The sequence below is a fragment of the Plutella xylostella genome, chromosome 31 (assembly GCF_932276165.1).
Source record: "Plutella xylostella chromosome 31, ilPluXylo3.1, whole genome shotgun sequence".
Lineage (NCBI taxonomy): Eukaryota > Metazoa > Arthropoda > Insecta > Lepidoptera > Plutellidae > Plutella > Plutella xylostella.
Window position 1 is genome coordinate 4,003,258 of NC_064011.1, and position 21,041 is coordinate 4,024,298.

The following is a 21,041-nucleotide window of genomic DNA, read 5'->3' on the forward strand; positions in this document are numbered from 1 at the left end:
AAGGGACTTGAAAGTCCAGGTACAACTCACTCCATTTGGTACAATATCTGATTCTGTATGCTTACCTATTTTTTTTTATAAAACCCTGCATGGAATCGAATCTTGGACTTTTACATATTGGCGAGCGCTTAGCCACTGCGCAATGCGCAAGTTTTTGAAAGTTCCAATGGGATTGGAAAAATAATAATTTAGTAAGTACATAAGTACTTATTTAAAAACACATAAGCACCTAGGTAACTACCAATCAATATTATTAATTACTTAACTAATTATAATTAAACATCTACCACCTAATTATATTAATTAAAACCTACTCACAAACCACAGACAGTAGAATAGACTAGTATTATCCTACAATCTAAGTTCATCCATACTCTAACTTATCTTCCAACAAAGAGGTTTATTTATAGCCATCACCTTGTAATGTATACGAGGATACGTAAGATTACGTCACGCTTTTATCTATTGACAAATTACCTAATAGCCTAAATAGGCGTCCCCTCATTGACCTAGATAGCGCCTTCGTAAAAAAACGACAACCTACCTACACTACATATCCAAACGATTTCTAAACGTAAAAACATTTGATTCCTAACTTAACTTGTATTCAATTTTGGAAGGCTGGGCTATCACATTTTTTTTAGTTAGGTAAGGTAGGTACTTCTCTATTTACGAATAAATTGTAACATACATAACAATAATTTAAATCTATCACACACAAAACACAAAGAAACGCAACGCAACCTTCGCACAACACAATTTCATTCATCATGCACCCCAACATAAATTATTTGCTTAGTCGAAAATCAATAATTAATTCATAAAAAATCCAAAATGTCCGCCATATTTGTCCTCAACTAAACATTATATTGCGAAAGGTCCCTGCCTACGTCAGCCCATGTACGCCGACGTCATCGGGAGATATCCAACAAAGAGAAAATCAGGTAACCTAGTTTATGGAGGCTGCACTCAGATGCGAATGACCGGCCCGAAATAGAGAGCAGCTATAAATAGAACGGGGTTGTGCGCTCCCCATGAATGGTGCATCTAGGTCCCCAACTGGGGCACGCTGCAATGATCTGACCTATTTATTTTTCAATGGATCGTTGCATGAACGGGGTAGGGCCCATTGCGAGCGAGCTCCATTCAGTAACAGGGAAGGTTTCGGTGAGGCCGCCGTGACCCAGTTTCGCGTTATTCGCATCTTGGACCGCCAACGATGCACATGTCTCGGCTCTGACGGACCTCAGTCGCGATATTGAGCGAAAATCGGGATATAAACGCTAATTGAGTTACAGTTCTAGTGACGGTGTATAAAAATTCGTGGTGACTGAAAAAAGTACCTACGTGAAAGCCCTAAAACCTATTCGTGACATACATTTTTGAAAAAACCGCGTTTGGGTTAAAATTTTCAATCGAGCCACTTTATTGGTGGCAGGGCGGTGTTCTGCGCAGTGATTGGTCGCAATCTGACAGGTGGCGCTCTCGACGAATCAGAAAGCCGTATTTGGAGGTTGTAGACTTTTGTAGAGCCACTGCAGCGCCACCTGCACGATGAACTTGCTAAACTTGCGCCTTTCATTGAATAACCCGGAGTGTTTTTCTTACGCATGCGCTGTGAGGCCCGTCGAAGGGCCGAACAAAAACGGTTCGAAAGTAAATCTGATGTATTTATGTCAGAAAAATGGTGAAATCTGTGAAGTGGCTACTAGGAATTAAGATATTCTTCATTTCCAATCATGACCGAGGGATATGAGGAGTAAGTACACCCCTTGTTACTCAGTTTTTGTCACCAGAGCTTCGCCCTTCTCGCTAGGTTGGGCCTTACCCCGGCCATCTTCCGTCGCCCAAGGGACGTGAAATAGGAATTATCAAGACTTTATAAGCTTTCTACACCCTCACAACTAAAGCCCTTAAGTTAACATGCCCATAGTAGGTCGTTATGAGCGAAATAAAAGGGGTTGCATGTATGACCGCCGCCCTTCGCTCAGTGTGTATAGGTAGCTGCTATAATCAATGAGAAACGATGTTCATTCACAATACAGCTTTTCGGGGTCATTTGCAGCTAAGCTTTTCAGTAAGCTTAAAGCTGAATGAATTGTGTGTCATTGTTTTATTAGCTGTTTTAAATGCTGTCATTGTGTGGAATAGCCCAAAAAGGTTCAGAAAAGAAAGAAAAGACAGCACATAGAGAATGTAGAGACATTAATTCAAGTATATTTTTTCTAAAACTCAGCTGCCAGTGGTAAATTGTAAAGTAGGATAACACTGTCTTTAATTAATTAAAACCTTGAGTAGCCACTATCCAGCCAGCCACTTTTATTGGATAAACTGAGTTTAAGTGGCTCTACAAAATAATTTGGAGCTTTAGAGTTAACTAGTTGAAATTATGGAAAATGGCCCCGGAAATCTAAAGATTATCGCAAAGATAGCTTAAATTTATTCTGAGGATTTAGGTACTGGTACTGGCTTATAGTATTAATTTAGATAGTAGAGTTCAGTACTTAATTACTTACATCTATGGATTGCTAAGAACCTTCTTCTACAAGGTCATACTTGCAAATCATCAAATCAATGTGTTATAGCGCTTCTGTTCACTGCGGGATTCACAAATTATGTCTTTTTAATTTTTTCTTAGTTATGTTTTGTGAATTGGAAGAAAGATCTATCCTTTGAAAGATATAGTACGGTCAGGTTCAAAAGTTTGAGCTTTAATTTTATTTTACTAAGTAAATGAAGAGGCGCGGTGACCAAAGTATTGTAGAGCAAATACAAAATGCCAAATTTGACTGTGGGTGGGTGGTACCCAACAATACAATTGAAATTAGAGTAATTTAATAAAAGTATAAGACATAATCTATTATAATCTGTTATTTGTGCAATAAAGTAGTTAAGTATTAAATAAATAAAAATAAAAAAATAAATAATCATAAGCCACCACCCACTGCTCAAGGTACTTATTTCATAAGTAAGTATTTTTGAAAACTTTACTGGTGTGTGTGTTAGATATAGATTTATATTTGTAAGTTTAAGAATATACACTGTATGTTTTCTCTTCTAATAAAATAAAATAAAAATAAAATAAATAAAATAAGTACATAAGGACCATAAGAAAACCATATCTACCTAGATTGATCCAACCCGCAGTGGACATAGTAGTGTGGAAATGGTCCATGCTGAGGAACTCAATTTAGACCAGGGGATATGCACAAAGTTTCCATTTGAGTCAGCCTGGTGCAACTACACCTACTTACACACCTCAGTGAAAAGAAATAATCCTCGGCAATCCATATTTAGAGGCACACCATGCTAACTTGGCAACTATGGCTAAAATATCAATTTCTTTCACTACTATTCCTAAATCAATGAAGGAGGAAAAGTCACACCACATAGTGGAGTCAGAAACATAAAGTTACTAACATTAGTTTTTATAGTCACCTATTACAAAATAATAAAATGTGGCCATTTTAAACTTTTTTTGGTGTTGGCACTTGTGTCGGTTGCAAAGTTAGCGTTGGCAGACTCTGTTAGGCGCTGGGCTCACTGCACAAGAGTCGAGGGGGCGTCAAAGAGGCCTCTCTCTATAATTCTCTATATTTCGAGTTATATTTCCTATGGGCGAAGCACCTTTAGGTTGTTTGTCCAGTGTAAGCTGGTGTTAGGTAGTTATAGATTACTTTACCCATCCAAAAATAACTTATTTATTACAGAAGTAGTAGTATTTTTTTCAATTGGCTGCCCTAATTAGCCCTAATTACCTACCTACACCCGGGGGCTCTATCGGGAAGTCAAAACATTTACAATTACGAAGTAATTAGTGTCCAAATAAAAACATTTTGAATCCGAAAATCGTTGTCAAAACAATCTCGCGATAGGTAGGTACCTACACTGGTTGAGAATTGACCCACTGCCCTTTATGTAGACAGAGTGACGATACAGTACAGTGCGACAAATTTATCTGTTCCGGTGAGAGCTAACTAAATTGATCCATATCTCATTATTTACTAATGAATTACTTATATATTGATATAGATAAGATGGGTTTATTAAAACCACAATAGCGAATTACCACTACGGGCAAACTTAAAATCTTATAGGATGAAGAAATATTACACATTTACGTGAGCTGTCACCGGAACAGATAAGTTTGTGGCACTGTATCACTTTAGAATCAATACTGTTGCACCCTAAACGCCCGCCCTTCCTGACAATTCTATTTTCGGTGAAATCAGGGAAAATATTTTCGCGTTACATACGCCCTCAGGCTCTAGGATCAGGAAGGTTACTCTATACTGACGAAAAGCGAAAGAACGAGAGCTGTCGTGCAATCGGCACGTTTAATACAACGAGATAGAGTCATGGCTCGCGCAGCACCGATCCGAAACTTGGTTTATCGTCATAGAGTGACCCCCTGAACTACCGAACTAGTGATGTCTGATAGTTTTCTATCGATATTTGGTGTATTGATACAATACACTTCGTGTTACAGAACAGATAGGTGGTTTAGTGCTACTAAATAAACCCACAAAATGCCTTTTTTTGGTTCAAGTTAAGTGCTTAATAGTGTACATTCCAATCCAGGCCTCGTTTTCCCATCCTTTATCTGTCATTTCATCTTACTAACTCAATGAGCTATAATGGTCACTTTAACGTCTGATCATTGATAATGATAACCTTTTCTTTGAGATCTTAACAATCTTCTTCTTTCATTGCGATCTAATAAATCTAATTTTCAAGTAATCCCATTCATAATTAATACCAAATCCGATCCTGATAGTTACCATAGTGATCCAGTCTTGTCTTATCGCTATACCTTTCATTTCATATCACAGCATCATCACGGCTATTTGAGAGAGGGATTAGAATGATAATTTAATTAGGTTAGTTGAATAGCTTTTGAGCAGTTTTGACCACACCCATCCGATTGGCAGGGCAAACACTGTCATGCTCTTCATCTCTGGCTTGCCTTTATTGGTTCTCCAGAGTGAACACTGAAGAGGAACTAGATCCAGCCTCCTACCTCTATCCAGGGGCGTATTTAAAGATTGCGCGCCCTGGGCTCCTGTAGTTTTCCGCCCCATCAACATAGAGAAAAAATTACGCCCATCAAAAAATTAAAAAAAAAATACAAAAAAAATATTTTTTTTTTCTTTGTACAAAACTCGTAACAAACTTGTATATTAAGTACCCACATCATAGTACTTAATCAATTTTATTAGTTAAATCAGCTTCAATGTTCAATATGATCCGGACGGAGATAGAGATAGGTATTTAGTTAGTTAGATAGGTTTTTTGGTGTGCAATAAAGAATATTTGAATTTTATTGTATTGTATAAAACTGAACTAAAAGATAAAATTTTACAAATTCAAAGTATTCGCCTTAAGCTTAGTCTAACTAGTCAAAGATGCCGCCTCGTATCGTTCCTGGCTCGAAAGTGCCCAACAAGCCAGCCGCATTACCGCGCTGTATCGCCAACGAAATGCGCTGAACCAGGAACGACCCAGAGCGAGCATCATGACCTTTTTCCTTCAGGCGCTTGCCAAGCTCTCTGATGAAGCATAAAGCCTCTGTTCCCCAGGAACCTGCTGCTTCGACAGCTGTAAGAGGCTTTCAAATTAGAATACTTTAAATGTTTTGCCCCTGCAGCTGTCTCGGCAGCAGCTCCTCCAGCACGAATTGTGTTGCCGAGATGAGCGGCGGCATAGGTACTTACACATGTAGCGTCCCAAACCAGACATTGGCCCCTCTTCCAAGGAATTAGTGTGAGGCCATCAGGGCGCTTCTCGTCGGTCCGAAAAAAAACCAGGAGGTTCAAGGACGCACGGGATATATAGTGTATATAGTTCCAAGACATACACCTCGAACGCTCTGCGCCACGTTAACCGGAAAAATGAATCCTATTCCGACTTCTGTTCCACTACTTCGCCGCCCCAGAGCCTGCCTATAGCAGTCAGCGTAGAGTACCTACCTAGGCTAGGCTAGGCTAGGCCTACATGGGATGGGGCAAATGTGCAAACGCACGTCGCATCCCATAACACGGACCGGCCCCTCTCCCACGGAATCAAAGTGAGACCGTCCGGGCGCTTCCCGTCACTACGGCATTAACCGCTGGAACGCCAGCCCTGATGAGAGCTCTACGGACGATGTCATTAATTGCTTGATGCCGGGAGAGCCTCCCCGCGCTGCGAACACAATGGAGGCCATGCCGGCCTAGCTTATCCACCGTCACTCCACTGTGGCTCACAAATCGCAGCCCAGGCGCAGCGCCACCGCCACGCGCAGATAATCGTCATCCAGCAACGTCCCATTTGCGGCGATGGCAATACAAACACCCGGCTCCGGCTGCGACACCGCGCCTCCGCGCCTGTAGTCTGTGCCAGAAGCGCATCTACCGTGACCCGTCACATCTCCTCATCCCAATCCCGTTGGCGCTTTTCATTTTCATTCATTCATTTCATTTCATTTTCGGCACCCCTCTGGCAACACAGGTGCACCCAAAAGGGTAAAATGGGCCTCGTCCAGTTGCATAAAAGGTGGTGATAGATTTGTATAGATAATGATATCATCCTTACAAAAAAAAAAACTGGATGGACGAGTACATTTTAGAACGTTTAAAAATAAACTTGTGCAGGGCGACTGAGTAAGGCAAAAAAAATTCTTTAGATTTCCATCAAAAAAATACCGAGGCGGAAAAAAATTAAACTATTCCACCGGTTCAGAAAAGAACAAAGGCCGCCTTTCATACTTCAAATCAATTTGCTTAAGACATGAAATTAACATGTGGAAATATGGCTCAGGGCAGTTCTAGGTTTACGTCCTAAAATATTGTTCTGTACTTTTTAAATCCTCCAACGAAAACCCCAAGGGCGGCCTGCCGGCCGCCCCTGGGCCGCCCTTCGCCGCCTGCCGCCCCGGGCTGTAGCCCTTTTAGCCCTAGGGTAAATACGCCCCTGCCTCTATCCTACAATCTCTTAGACAATCCAACATTCAGTGCATAATAATATTACAGCTTGGCCTCTGATTTCCCTGAATCTGTTAAACTTGCCCAACCCAGTGAGTGGACCGCCACCTGGTGTTGGACCTTTTGCTAATCCAATTTCGACTCGAGATCGCTCGCGGCGGAAAACTTTTGTCACGTCTTGGCGTGCGCGTCTTGCGCCTTTGCTAAGCCTACAGCTCAGTCTGTCACTTGACTGACTGTTATCATCATTCCCAGGACATGGTTGGTGCGGGTGCGGGCACAAGTGATGTGCAGGGACGAGGCGACGGGCGGCTGGCTGGCGCTGGGCGGCGGCGGGCTTGCCAACGTGTGCGTCGGGAAGAGGAAGGTGGACCGCGCCGCGCAGGGGGCTCAAGGTGGGTTGAGTTTTATGTTTTATCACTTTATTGCAGTACTTACTACCATTTCCAGTGAACTAAGTCTTAAAAGAAGGATACAAAATAGGCTGTGTTTTATTCTAGGATATCTGCTTCCTACATAACTACCTACCATTTTTTTATCAAAATTTTCCCATGGCTGAGTATGAACATATGCAAATAAAGTCTCAAACTTTCTATAATATTTTTAGAAAGTAGGATTGTCTCCCCATCTGCTTGCCGATCCCAGGTCGGTTAGATGTTTCATGTTCAAACAAAGATCTTCGAGCTTCTCATCATGAATAGACAAGCTGACGTTACTTGTATGTATCTGACATATGTTTATAAAGAAAAGCCATGACTACCTAACGACTTCCTAACGATTGATGACTGCTAATGTGTCGATGTTAGAGCTGTTGTCCTCATCATCCAACCTATCACTGCTGGGGATCAGGCCTCCTCTCAATTAGAAAGGATTTAAGCCCTTATCCACCACGCTGGCCTAGTGCCGCTTTGTTGCCATAAACACCAACAGCTACTAACCAACCTCCTTCCACCAGATGGCGATGAAGCCTCGGCCTCCACCTCCGCGCCCGCCCAGCTCCCGCGCCACTCCCCAGACGGCTTCGCGCCGCCGCCCAGGGAGAAGTACGAGTACTTCATACACGGGGTGCGCATCAGCGATGATACGGTGAGTTGGTGTTCAAAGTATGAAAATGAAAAATTTCAAAAAAAAATTTTTTTTATATTTTTTGTGTATATGCATTGAAAAATTAGTACGTCTTACGACATAACATAGAGAAACACTGTAAAAAACTATGTAATCAATACCTACCTACCTATGTTATACAAATAAAGAATTTTGAATTTGAATTTTGAATTTGAAAAATGAATGAAAAAGCATTATTGACACCAGATAAAAAACAATAAACATTACAATTAAAATTAAATGATAGTGATGATAGTATGGTGAGGATGTTTCCCTGTCATGTTCGATCTAATTGTATAGAGCTAACAGTGAATACTTATTGATAATTTTATTGAACAGTGAAAGTGATCTATTCATAATTAGGTATTTAATAATGAAATAAATAGGTTCTATAAGTTTATGGCGAACCCTTTCCCACAGTTAATTATTATTTAATACCTACCATTATCACTAAAAACCTTTCCAGGAGATCCTTCATATCCTACAAAAAGTGATAATACCCCTTCTGGGTTCATGCCATGTGTCAATTAAAATATTAGTTTTGATATCAGACAAAATATCGATAGTTCGATACACTGTTTTTTCCCATCCCTAGCAAAAATCACCGGTGTGAAACTATCAGCCAAGCACTCAGCATAACCGGTCAAATTAAGAAGTCACATTAACCAACCACAATGCATCCAACCGTTACCCGACAAAATTAAAATGGCACTCCACAAAACACCGTATGTCCAGACCAGCACCTTTACCTCAAACCCCCGTTTCCAGGAGGTCCTATCCTGCACCATAAAGAAGGACTTCCAGTACAACAAAGTGATGCCGACATTCCACCACTGGGTGACGGATGACAAGCGTTACGGCCTGACGTTCCAGACCGCGGCGGACGCGCGCGCTTTCGACCGCGGCGTTCGGACCGCTATCGAGGAGCTGCTGCAAGGTATGTGGTGTGAACGCGTGAACGGTTTTGTCAGTGGGCTTGCTGTAGGTAGCTGAAAAAATTGGAAGCTACCCTTTTTTATTTGAATGTAATAGGTAGATTTACTAATATAATCACTTACCCCTGTGAGGCGCTAAGGGGTTGGCAGATGTACATTTCTGCACCCATTTTTCGCTAGTGTTTATTGAAGATCTAATTTAATAGTGGTAGATTAATAAATTGTCACTCACAATTAATAAATTGTCAGATTGCCATCGATTTTTCGTTTTGGAGGTGAATTGGTCATGTGTTTTTCATTCAACATAATCCAAGTAGGTAGATTAGATTATTAGACTAGATTTTTATCCACTGTAGGATACCTATAGGCCTCTACCTCTTCTAGTCGCCACCCCGAACGGCTTCCCACAGGCTATTTCCAACGGCTTTCCACGCTTCCAACGTCGAACACAAGTTAAAGCACAAATCCGGCCCGTATTTGGTTATGTACGGTAGATAATTTATATTTATATCGGTACATATATTATTATATACTTTCAGTATATGGGTTCATGTCGTCGTCGGGTTCGTGTAGGTCCAAAGTTCGATTCACGGCCAAAAAAATATGCTCGCGTTGCGTTGCGATTGTCACAAAGTATAAAAATATTTATTCGGCATATTTCTAGCTTATGTCATCAGCCAGCTTATTTAAAATTTATTTTAAAAAAGCAAATTTATAAAATGGATGCAGCAATATTCGTCTGCCTTCCCCCTTAGGAATTCAACTAGTGCGTGTATTTATGTATCTACGTTATGTATCTTTGATAAACATCAAATTATTGTGTATCAAAGACGTGAGTGTACCTAATCATAAATAATTTGGTGTTATTCTAAAACAATTTTCTAGACTATTAATGAAACTAATTTGTCTCAATTTCCTCTCTTTGCTTCCCTCCTGTTACGTGGATTATTCGTACATGGTGAGTATTTTTTTTTTATAAAAAAAGAGGAGGCAGATGCCGTAGAAGATTTTTTGTATAATCTAAATCCACTCCATGGTCGTCACATCACTCATCTATTTCCACGTCATTAAACTTAAAATATAAAAAAAAAAAAACAAAAAAAAAGTGTCTAAATGTGTAGCCTATTCGCTGTTTATGTAACTTTAAGATAATTGTGTCTATTTAACCTGGGCATTGGTTAAGGATTTCAAATGTCAGTGATAAAGTGGTACGAACTAAGGACTGGCTCTGAAACACTTTCGGCCGATACTAGTAAAAGACTTTGGAAAAAAATAATTAAAAATTCACTCAAGAAATGCTGCCAAACATCACTTCTCAAACGAGCGCAGCTGCCTCGCGAGCCAAATGCTAGACCCGAATGAACTCTCGAGGCTTCTTCTTTGGCAGTTGGTAAGTGCGATGTGTTCGGTGTTCGCTGTTCGTTATTGTCGACGGTGGAAGCTCATTGCTCAACTTGCCTCGCGAGGCAAACCCCTGACTGTATGTTAGTACCCGCGGCAAGCCGGAGTCCAACCGGCTATTAGTTAATGTCTTAATGTATTGTCTCTTTCTTTCATCTAGGTCTGGGCGGGGCGTGGCCGTGTCTTCACGCGTATAAAGTAGACAAACCCGAAGAAGAGAAGGAGAGAGATAAGGAGAGGGAGAAGGAAAGAGAGAGAGAGGAGGATGAGGAAGGCAACATCTTCGAGGTAAACTTGGAAAGTCATGAGGCGCGACCGAAATTCAGAATACTTTAGAAAGCTCCGTGTAATGTATTCAAATCTGCTAGTGCACAGTCGTAGTGTCACACTTTCTACGGTCATTCAAATAGAGATGCAGGATAACTAAAGAATTAGTTATAGCGTTTTTTTTTTCAATTGGCTCTTCTGGATTATTCTGAAATTTTTCAACCATCGCGGATTGATGGGTTTTGTTATTGGTTGATGCATGCATGCGCTTGTCCAATCACAGCTCTTAAATTTGCCTCGCGCGGCACTTCATAAAACTATCCCGTCATTAGATTGGTTAAAATTTATTTACGGTTTAGTGCATGGTCTAATACAAAAATTATGTTTCAAAATTTATTACTAACATTTTAGTCATTTATTCATATTTTCCATTTAACATTGTTATGAATTCATGATGAATGCCTTATTCACAACCGCCATCATCAGGTAATTCCACTGCTTGACATATTGTTGTCCTCGGCCTTCCTCATCCAGCCACTACTGTCTGAAGCGTATCAAATACTAAGCAATAAATAAGTTAGTCTTTTATTATAAAGAGACTGGTAAAATTGATAAGAATATTTGATATGCTTAAAAATGTAAATTACAGTTAAATTTATAAATAAATTTGCCAGGAAGTAAGCAGGATAATACAAAGAAATACAGTCAATAAAAAAACACAAGTATTTGAATAGAAGCGTAGTTAACGTAGTTTTAACACTAACTTAACATAAGCTTAGATTAGCACTTTAGCACATTGAAATTCAATTAACCATAAACCTCCCAACAACTTATAACACCAAACCTTCAATGCGGCGCCCTACATAATGTACCTTAGTTATAATAATATGATTATTTTTGTCAGATAAAACTATTTGCTTTTCATACAATCAGCATTTCAGCATGTTATCATCATTGTGAAAGTTACAAAAAATACAGTTAATCATATAATAATGTGAACTAGCAGAAGTAAATTTCTGGTATTTTAACTGCCACTGTAGTCTTATCTACGCTGAGTTGCAGAAAGTAACTTTACCTTAAATGGCTCGCTTTGACAATAACAGTCAGAAACGGACATACATAGTTTTAATGCCGACACTAGCTGTTCCTTTCTCCAACTCGGCATCAGACTTCCCATATCTTGAGCGCTTCCCATAAACCACCAAAAATTGCAGTGTCTCAACCTGCCGTCGGAGTCGCGGTCCAGTTCAGAGGGTTCCTCAGCGGCGCGGGAGAGGCGGCTCGAAGACATCAACCAGACGCCGATACTGTCCGCCATCACGCTGCCACGGCATAGCCCTAGTGAGTGGACATACGATCCGGACTTAGAGCTTTTAGCCCAAGCGCGCTCTAGGATTTTTCTTTTTGAAACTCGATTTTAAAATATCGCTGTAAAGTGATTTCCCCTGCGTTTCTTTTATCACACAAGCGTAATAATTAGTGCGATTTGGTCACGTTATTAAAAATCGCAAAGCTCCCTTGGTCTTCTACACTTACAGACGTCAAAATATAGGATGATAACAGGGTTACTTATAGCTTTTTATAAGCTAAAGGAGTCGCAGTCGATTTCTTCTTCGTAAATTCTTAACACAACCAACTCATATACAAAGATAATTTCACCGTTGCTAAGCAGTTTTTGATGAAATTCCAGGATCATCACTGAAGCGATACGGGGGGTCGGGCGAGGGGGAGAGGATGGGTGCTGAAGACGGGAGTTCTGACCATTGCGCTTATGTCCAGTTGTCAGCGGTGAGTTTACTGGAAGATATCGCTTTTAGGGGATAAAGTTCACAGCACACATACAACGAAAAAAAAATGAAGAATGGAAAACTTTATGTATTTGGAAAATAAACGAAATAAATAACGAAAATAATGTCTGCATTTTTTCCATTCTATGAACTTCGTTCTAAAGAGACTTTTGTATTTCATGCCATGGGAACTACCATATATTGCACCCTAACTAGATATTTTTTACTCGAATTCTCAAAACTTGAAAGTTGTTCAGAAGTACAAAAGTTCAGTCACCCCTATCATCTTACCTTTACCACTTCGACAACATCCTGTATATCCATGTCTTAATATTTGTCTTCTCTTAATTCCAGCATCACGAGTACACCTACCCCCAGGTGCCGGGCTCGGGGTCTCCCAACACCAAGCCACCGCTAATGAGGAAGGACTCAGGTGAGTAATTTTACTGTTATATTTAAACACAATAAGCATATTAGTACAGCCTGTACAAAAAAAATATGGTTAGGTAAGAAATTTGAGAAAGACCATAGATAAAGGTACAATAACGATCAGGTCAATATCTGCCAATTGAAAAGGGAATTTGAACAGTTCTGGCTTAAATTTGTGTATTTTTTTTTATGTATAGAATCCCCAATAACGTATACCATGTTAACCCCCCATTACATTATGATATATTTCACTCCAACATTCAGTTTTTAATGAATATTTAACAACAATATTCCAGGCTCAATGAAGAAGCCTATTGACTTATACAATATTACTTGCGTAAGGTCCGCCAAGAAAATGGCACCCTCGCGTTGGCCCTAAAATCTCATATAGGTATCTGTCATACTTAATTAAATTTGTTTGAATTGGGGCCAGCGCGCGGGTGGCGTTTTCTTTAGGCAAAATTTTCTGACGGGCGTATCCTTCTTTTTGACATCATTGGTTTTTCCGCACCCACTTATATTTAATTCTAACTACATTTAATTCCAGGCTCAATGAAGAAGCGAGCCGTGACTGCGTTCAGCGACCCCCCGCCGCTGCCGGACAAGAAACCCATCCGCACAGAACAGTTCCAGGCACGGCTGAAGTGCAGGTAACTATTCTGATACTGTCCAGGGTGCCCATGAGTGGCACGTCGTCACAGAGACACTGGAAGTAGGTTAGTTCATTCGCCATAAATCGAAAACCATGCCACTTTTACTGGGCCATGTTAGGTATATTTGGTGCCCTTACGCTAACCTTCCTCCAGTGTCACTGTGACGTGTAACATATTCGACACCCCGTATACATAATGTTACGTAAATTCAGGAAAGAGATACACAGCAGGTACACACACACTCCCAGAGAGAGAGAGAAAGAGAGATATGCAACATACGCACACACATGCAACTTGTACTTGTGCACATTTTTTAGGTGTAGTATGCAGTCTTCACTTGTGCCAAATACTAATGTTTTTTCTCTCTTTCTTCTCACTTTCACAATTAACGACACACAATTAAACTCACAAACATTACACTTGTCCACAGACACTGCCACGAGTGGTATCTAGAGAGCGCGAACCGGCCCGGCGCCTGCGAGTTCTCTCCCGACCGCTGCCGGAGCTGTGTGGACACCGTGACCTGCATCAAATGCGCACAGGTATGTATTATTCACTCAATAGTTTATTAGATCATCATCATCATCACAACCCATCACGTCCCCACTGCTGGGGCACGGGTCTCCTTCCAATGAAGGAAGGCTTTTTAGGCCTAGTCCACCACGCTGGCCTAGTGCGGGTTGGTGGACCCATTAGACCATTTATTAGATCATTTACGTACAATACCCTGAAGAGGTAATCAGTGTTGACTCGCAAGTGAACCACCCGCTTTTCACTGTACATTAAAATTTGAAATGTCCAGAAGTCCTGTAATAAAATATGTTTAGAATGAGCCCCTGAAACCCCCTTTCGGTATACCATGTCCCTTCTGCAACATCCTTTGTACATATCAATTTTCAGGACATACTTTGTAAAATTTATCATGAGTCCTATGATAGCTGTCAAATGTATAGGTACATTTTATCTGTAATTTGTTTTTTTTTTCAAGTGAAAACATTCTTTATTCACCTGCCATAAGCATGTGTTAATCAAACGTCACAGGACTCATTTTATATTTTACAAAGGCTAAATATTTTAATCTTACGAATTTATCGCCTTTATTAACCCACTAATGGTCACGGCACACATAACCTTAACGTTAAGGGATCGCCTCTTTTTCTTGAGTCAACCAGTAGAATGCGACTTCGCGACCGCCTGGCGCGTGGCGATCCCTTTACGTTACGTTTATATGTGCGATAACCTTATTGCTCACGTTTTAAACATAGTTTAGTGAATGAACCTCCTAGCCTTCACTAACCAACTAAGGCCTAGTTTCACCATAGTCTGTTAGATCATTAACACCCCAGTTACATCTCAAGTATCATCTAAAATCAAATTTCCTTATTCAATTCTTGACAGATGTGTCAAAAGTCAACTACTGATCCCTTGTTATAATGTAACAGGGGTGTTAATGATCTAACAGAGTATGGTGAAACCACAGACTAAATAGAGATACTGCGTATGGTGAAACCAGGCCTCACACTAGAGTTTTAAACACTGTTTACTTAATAAACCCTCTCACCTTTCCTAATCAACTAACACTGGAGTTTCTGACATTGTTTACTGAATAACCCCCAATATTCTTTACTTACGAATTTCTCACCTTTAGTGCCAATTTCCCCATAGTAGGTTAGAGCATAACCAGGGATTATTGCTTGACTTTTGACACATTTGACAAGAATTTAATATGGAGATCACATATAATTCATCATCCTTTCCTTGGTTACGATCTAACCGACTGTGGAGAAATTGGCACTTAACCTAACCTAACCTAACCAACTAACACTGGAGTTTAGACATTGTTTACTGAATAAACCCCAGTTCCCTCCGCAGTGTCTGCTGTACCACTGCATGTCGGACTCGGAGGGCGACTACAACCAGCGACCCTGCGCCTGCGACGAAGTGACACATAACTGCGCTAAACGGTAACTATACTTAAAAGCATAATATCACATTTCACACTCTAAACGGTAACTATATGACAATTAATTATAGTAGTAGTAGTAATACTATCATAATTAATGTTTCTGGTGGAAATTCGGGGTTGAAAATTAGTTTATGTATCAATCCAGGATGTCAACTTCCTATAGACCAAATTTAATCAAAATCGCTTCAGCCGTTCTTCCGTAAAAGGCTCACAAACATCCACCGATACTTTCAAAATTACTGGCAATAGACAAGATTGGAGCTATTTTAGTCACATTATGCTAAGTTCGGGAGTATAGTAGTTTAATTCCGTGCGGCGCCGCTAGTGGCGCTGTGTGCATGTCCGACTCGGAGGGAGACTACAACCAGCGACCCTGCGCCTGCGACGAAGTGACTTACAACTGTGCTAAACGGTGAGATAGATTTGGATTTATAGATCACGTTTTACACTTATGTCACATGTAAAAGAGAAAGTTTGCTAAAAATGGACAGCATTACAGAATTGTGAGTATACGTATGCTACTAAATTACTTATATGAAAACGAATGGAACATTTAAAAAAAAATTAGCATGTACTTAGTGAGCTGACGCCCAGGTTGGATTAGACACAGTCATACGCTATGTTTATCCCGGAATTCTCTCCGTAAAACTTTAACAGTTACGTAATTAAAACTAGAATCTCACATTTCACACTAATGGAATGCGTAAAGGTAGTTTGTGAGTCTGAGCAAACTTTGCAAGACAAAGCAAAGGACACAGGAGAGGCTGATCAGTGTGCAATAAGTTTGCATTTTATGGCTGTGAATTACTTTTCTAAAGTAGGTATTTACAAGACCTGTAAAATTCTACTCCTTCCCATGTATATTAAAATGAATAATATTTAACCAAACATCCTCACTCCACAGCTGGCTCGGCTTAGCGCTCCTAAGCATCTTAGTCCCTTGCCTCTGCTGCTACGCACCTCTGAAGTGCATGCACCGCGCCGCCCGCGCCGCGCACCTCGCCGGGGGCTCCCACAGCCCCCAGTGACCCCGGAGGGAGGGTCCGGACAACCAGCCCGGACCCACACTCACCCCCAGGGAATGTTCTGCACAACCTGAACGGAGACCCGCTGAGATGGAAATGACTGCTATAAGAAGAGATAGGCTTAGAGAATCTAAAAGGTCCTGTTTGAGCGAAGGAACCAGGTCTCCGAGACAAGAGACGGTTAAAAAAGCAGCGAGTGATCAAGAAGTGGCTCGCAGGATGGCAGGGGATAGGTTGTCTCCGGACGAGCCAGCGCTGGCTCGGGGTGGTAGAACAGCAAGCGGAGCAGTGGTCTACAGACGACTGTCAAGTGAGAACGAATATGATGTGGATAAAGATAGTAAACGGTATGAAGAGGTCACCTTATCAGATAACCTGAAAAGGGTGAGAGATAATCTAGAGAATGTTGAATTTATTGACGATGATGATGCTAAAGAGGTTGAAGCTGTTGCATCCGTCAAAGAGGAAGATAATAAGACTCCATCCAATGAAGAAGGGTCACAGAAGGCTATAACCACAGAAGCGATAGTTTACGAACAACCAAGAAGAAGCCAGTGACATGAGTAGGGCTGTGGCAAAGCTGAATAAATAACCAATGCCAATAGCGATTAAGAGTAATCCGTAATTAAGCTTCTTTTTCTTATTGTGACATCGCAAAGGTAAAATTAAATTTAATGCCAATGTTTTTATATTTAGAAAATTTAAAGTTGAAAATTTAATGTGCGTAATATTTTATTATTGTGTCTTCTACAATGGTGGTACTGCTATAGCGGTATTTGCCATTAAAAGCGTAGTTTTAAACAAGCTTGATTATGGACCCGAAAATTTGAAAGGACTTTGATTAGATTTGGCAAAGGCACACCCTCATATGTGTCTTAAAAAAGGAAATGCTTTGGAAGTGTTGTAAGTCAAAGAAGAGTGCTCATGTACAACTATTTCTAAACGGATGTGGTTTTAATGACGGAAAAAGAGATATTGGACTCTTTGGTTGAAATAGTTTTAGATGACTCGTGTAGAGTCTATTTGGACGAAAGTGTTAAAGAAATAGTTACATGATAACAAAAGGACAGTAAATCGATAAGTGTAGTTGAAAAATTGACTGTGAAAAGTGTTAAGAACGGACAAGATTGTGAAGGAAATGCAATGGACATACTCAGTGTGAAGTCATTTGTCTCATTTATTATTATAGGTGTAGATGAAGAATGTCTATCCTTTTTGACTATAGAAATAATGAAATCGTTTTTTGTATAGTCTTAAGTATTTGCTTCTGCATCTGACGTTAGGATCAAATAAACTTTTCCATCTATCAACATTTACAAGGTTCCTTTTGGTCCTAACAATGTAAGCTATATTTTTTTTTACACAAATAAATTATATTTTATATTTAGCTTTGGAACAAGATCTGCTAAAAACCATGACAAACATAAGTAGACCTGTTTACTGACACATCATCATATAAGTTTTCTTCGTGTACTGTTATGGGCAAACTTCTTGGCACGTTTTTAGCGTAGTGGGGCAATAGATTGAGTGACTAACCAATCACATTCAACTCAGATTATCTATCACTTAGCATACGATCTCCCATTCTGTACTAGACACCTAAACTTGGCTTCTGCCCAAAAAGTTTGCACATAACTATACCCTGTATTCATGATAAAAACGTTTGTATAGGTTTACCCATACACTAAAATATTTAATTCAAATTGGTTCCGCGAATATAAATCAATCCAATAGCTGCAAGTGTCAGTTAAAATTATGAGTGTCAGTTGTATTTACCGTGCCATATTATAAAATTATATTTAAGTTTTACCTGGTTTTAGTCTTCCACGAAATCTGAAAAAAACTGGCCATGCTTTTTAATCTGTTTAATGTTTAAATATCGTTGGCTCTATTTTGTAATCAGCAATCTGTGTTATACCTAGTTAAATTTATGACTGTAAGTGATTATTGCTTGCCACTGTTAGTTTGATTTCGTAAAGATTAGCAGGTAACTTGTTACGTGATAATCAGTCTTGTGAGACTTATTTAGTTACGTTATAAATGTCTACTAAGAATATATTGCTAATGTTGCTTATTCTTATTGACATATCTGGTATTAGCCTTTCGCATAAATTATTATAAATATTTAGTTTACTGCTTCTACTTAAGATTTTTACATTTGACAAAATTATATTTACTTACAAGTTACAACTAATTTATTATACTTTTGTCTTGGTGCTTCGACAAATGCATTTCATTTCTTCCATCTTTCTATCTAACTATTTTTACTTCCGTAATTAGAGTTAGTGTGGTAATATAATTAATTGTTTTTACAATAAAGTTTTAGCTATTTTTTGCATTTTTATCAGCTACAGTATTTATGGCGTAAATATTTAAAATAATTGTAATGTCACTTTGAACTGCATAAGTATTTATTGTTAGTGTTACTTAATGAAAGTTAAAATATTTCAAACGTTTATAAATGTTTCTCTTAATAAATGAGGATTATAATAAATCTTATTTGTAAAAAGTATTATCTTCCATAGATTTTTGCAAAAAAAAAACATCTGTTTACTATTTTATCTTAAAAGTATTTTCATAAACCTACTTACTTGATATGTTTGTCTACCATACTTTTGTATCATCCATTATTTTCAACAAATCCCTTGTTTAGGAAATGACCAAATCGTTTTTTGTAAAATATTTATAGTACTTATAAATAAATTTTAAATTCTCTCAAAACAAGAGTTAGTTCAACGCTTTAATTCTGTACCATACTTGGAAAACACTCCCACTCTATACAAAAAAAAAATATATAAGTACTTATATGAAAAATATAAATTCCCGAAATCTCCTTTAAGCAAAGGGCTCACTTGAAGAAGACACCGGGATTTTTATATTTTATCGCAAGAGTGATGTTTATCTTAGATTATATCACGATTGCAAAATGTAGTGACAGGATCGAAAACTGCGTTTAACTCCAAAACATCATCCAGTAGCGTACTGGTTATAGTATAAACCAACTCTTGTTTTTTATATTTAACAATTCATTTACTTCCATAGTTATGATATACTTATCTACTTATAAGAATTGAAATTAAAATCAAAATGTTGTATCAAGTAAGTGAATGTATTAAATGTTTATTTGTATTAAACTTAAGAAATTGTATTTTAAATGTTTTGTAAACACATAGCTGATGAAATATATGTATGTATTTGGAATTCTAAATCATGTTTTAGAAATTCAAAGAGACTTGACACATTTAAATGAATGTACCTATTTACTTAAGATGAAATTAAAAATATCAGTGTTTAGTGTTGTATGTAAATGTATTTACATGTAAGCTTAATCTCAAAACAAATTATAAATACAAACCAAAGTTTTATGTATACATTCGATTACATAATGGTTGGAATCAACCACCAATGGTTGTTTAAAATAAATGTATGAATATATTAAAAAATAATAAATAATCTTACAGTTAAGGGTAAATCTTATTTTATTTTTAAATTTTCCTCCTAACTTAACCTATTCTAAGATGAGCTTTAAAATATAAAATGTTACTTACAGTGAAACTATAAAGTCCTGAAATCAATGTTTGAGGAACTAAAATTTTCAGGAGCCTGGCATCATTAGAAAAGAAACATAAAAGTCATAACAATTGTTTATGTCAATAGGCGGTTGGCTGTTTTTTTGAATTTTCTTATTAATTATAAGAATAATCTAGATAAAAGCAACAATTTACGCTTGGTTGCAATTAGGAAGATGAAGAAAAATATTGGTAGTCAAGCTAGTGAAGTTATTTATCGAGTTTAATACAATGTTTAGCGGAACATCAAGCTGGACACATTTTGTCGAATTTGGAGGATGTTTACGCTCGTACAGCGTCTATGACGGGTATGTAGCATTGTACAAATTGTAGTACTTAACTCATTTTTTATTAGTACCAACGCTTCATTTATCGATAAACCTAGGTTTAGAGACCAAGTTGAACATTGTTTACATACCACTGATTGTAGGTTTCATCTGGTTTCAGTTGAGTCAAACCTTAACATTTTGATACTTGAAGATTATATGTTTGTTTACTTACTAAATTCACATTGTGTGAATTTGGGGGGCATTGTGTAACTCAAAATGATTTTTTTATTTAATTTTATTGATTATATCGCACCAGCGTGCCAAAGAGGGCAAAATGTGGAATATTTCTAACTCCTGGAAGAAACAGAACTGGCCGTCCAAAAAGAGAAATTGATGTCTTTACTATGTCTGCCCTTCGTCAACAGATCCAGTTTTTTTATACAGTTAAATATCGTTATCTAAATAAATATTTATTGCTTTCACTATTAGCCTTCATATTAACACCTTCTAGCTTGTATAAGAGCTTTTTTGTGGATGGTAAGTTGGTTTTAAATACATAAATAGGTAGGAAGTTAACAGGCAAAATTTCAAGTATCAAAGTCTGTTATGTTTCGCTATATAGGGTTGCTACATGAAAGATAGCAGTGCCCTCATTTAATTTCAGGACTTTATAG

At 38.6% G+C, this 21,041-nt stretch overlaps 1 protein-coding gene across 3 annotated transcripts; it reads left to right on the forward strand.

Annotated features, from left to right (window-relative positions):
* The first annotated feature begins 1,554 nt into the window (after positions 1 to 1,554).
* Positions 1,555 to 20,001, forward strand: LOC105397171 (sprouty-related, EVH1 domain-containing protein 2). Of its 3 annotated transcripts, none has more exons than XM_048632296.1 (12): positions 1,555 to 1,759; positions 7,218 to 7,357; positions 7,918 to 8,048; positions 8,835 to 9,003; positions 10,605 to 10,690; positions 11,884 to 12,010; positions 12,360 to 12,457; positions 12,811 to 12,889; positions 13,433 to 13,535; positions 13,969 to 14,080; positions 15,399 to 15,502; positions 16,409 to 20,001. In XM_048632296.1, exons 1-12 carry the CDS (start codon positions 1,740 to 1,742, stop codon positions 16,530 to 16,532), a joined length of 1,293 nt encoding a protein of 430 aa, XP_048488253.1. In that variant the 5' UTR covers positions 1,555 to 1,739; the 3' UTR covers positions 16,533 to 20,001. The 3 variants fall into 3 exon arrangements, with proteins under 3 accessions (XP_048488253.1, XP_048488252.1, XP_048488251.1); XM_048632295.1 differs by having other exon boundaries at positions 1,557 to 1,759; positions 10,563 to 10,690; positions 15,411 to 15,502; XM_048632294.1 differs by having other exon boundaries at positions 1,558 to 1,759; positions 10,563 to 10,690.
* Positions 20,002 to 21,041: the final 1,040 nt, after the last annotated feature.

Coding starts and splice junctions, on each gene's coding strand:
- LOC105397171 (XM_048632294.1), top strand. CDS start 1,740: ATGACCGAGGGATATGAGGA. Junction 1,760..7,217: donor ATGACCGAGGGATATGAGGA/GTAAGTACACCC, acceptor CATCATTCCCAG/GACATGGTTGGTGCGGGTGC. Junction 14,081..15,398: donor CCTGCATCAAATGCGCACAG/GTATGTATTATT, acceptor AATAAACCCCAG/TTCCCTCCGCAGTGTCTGCT.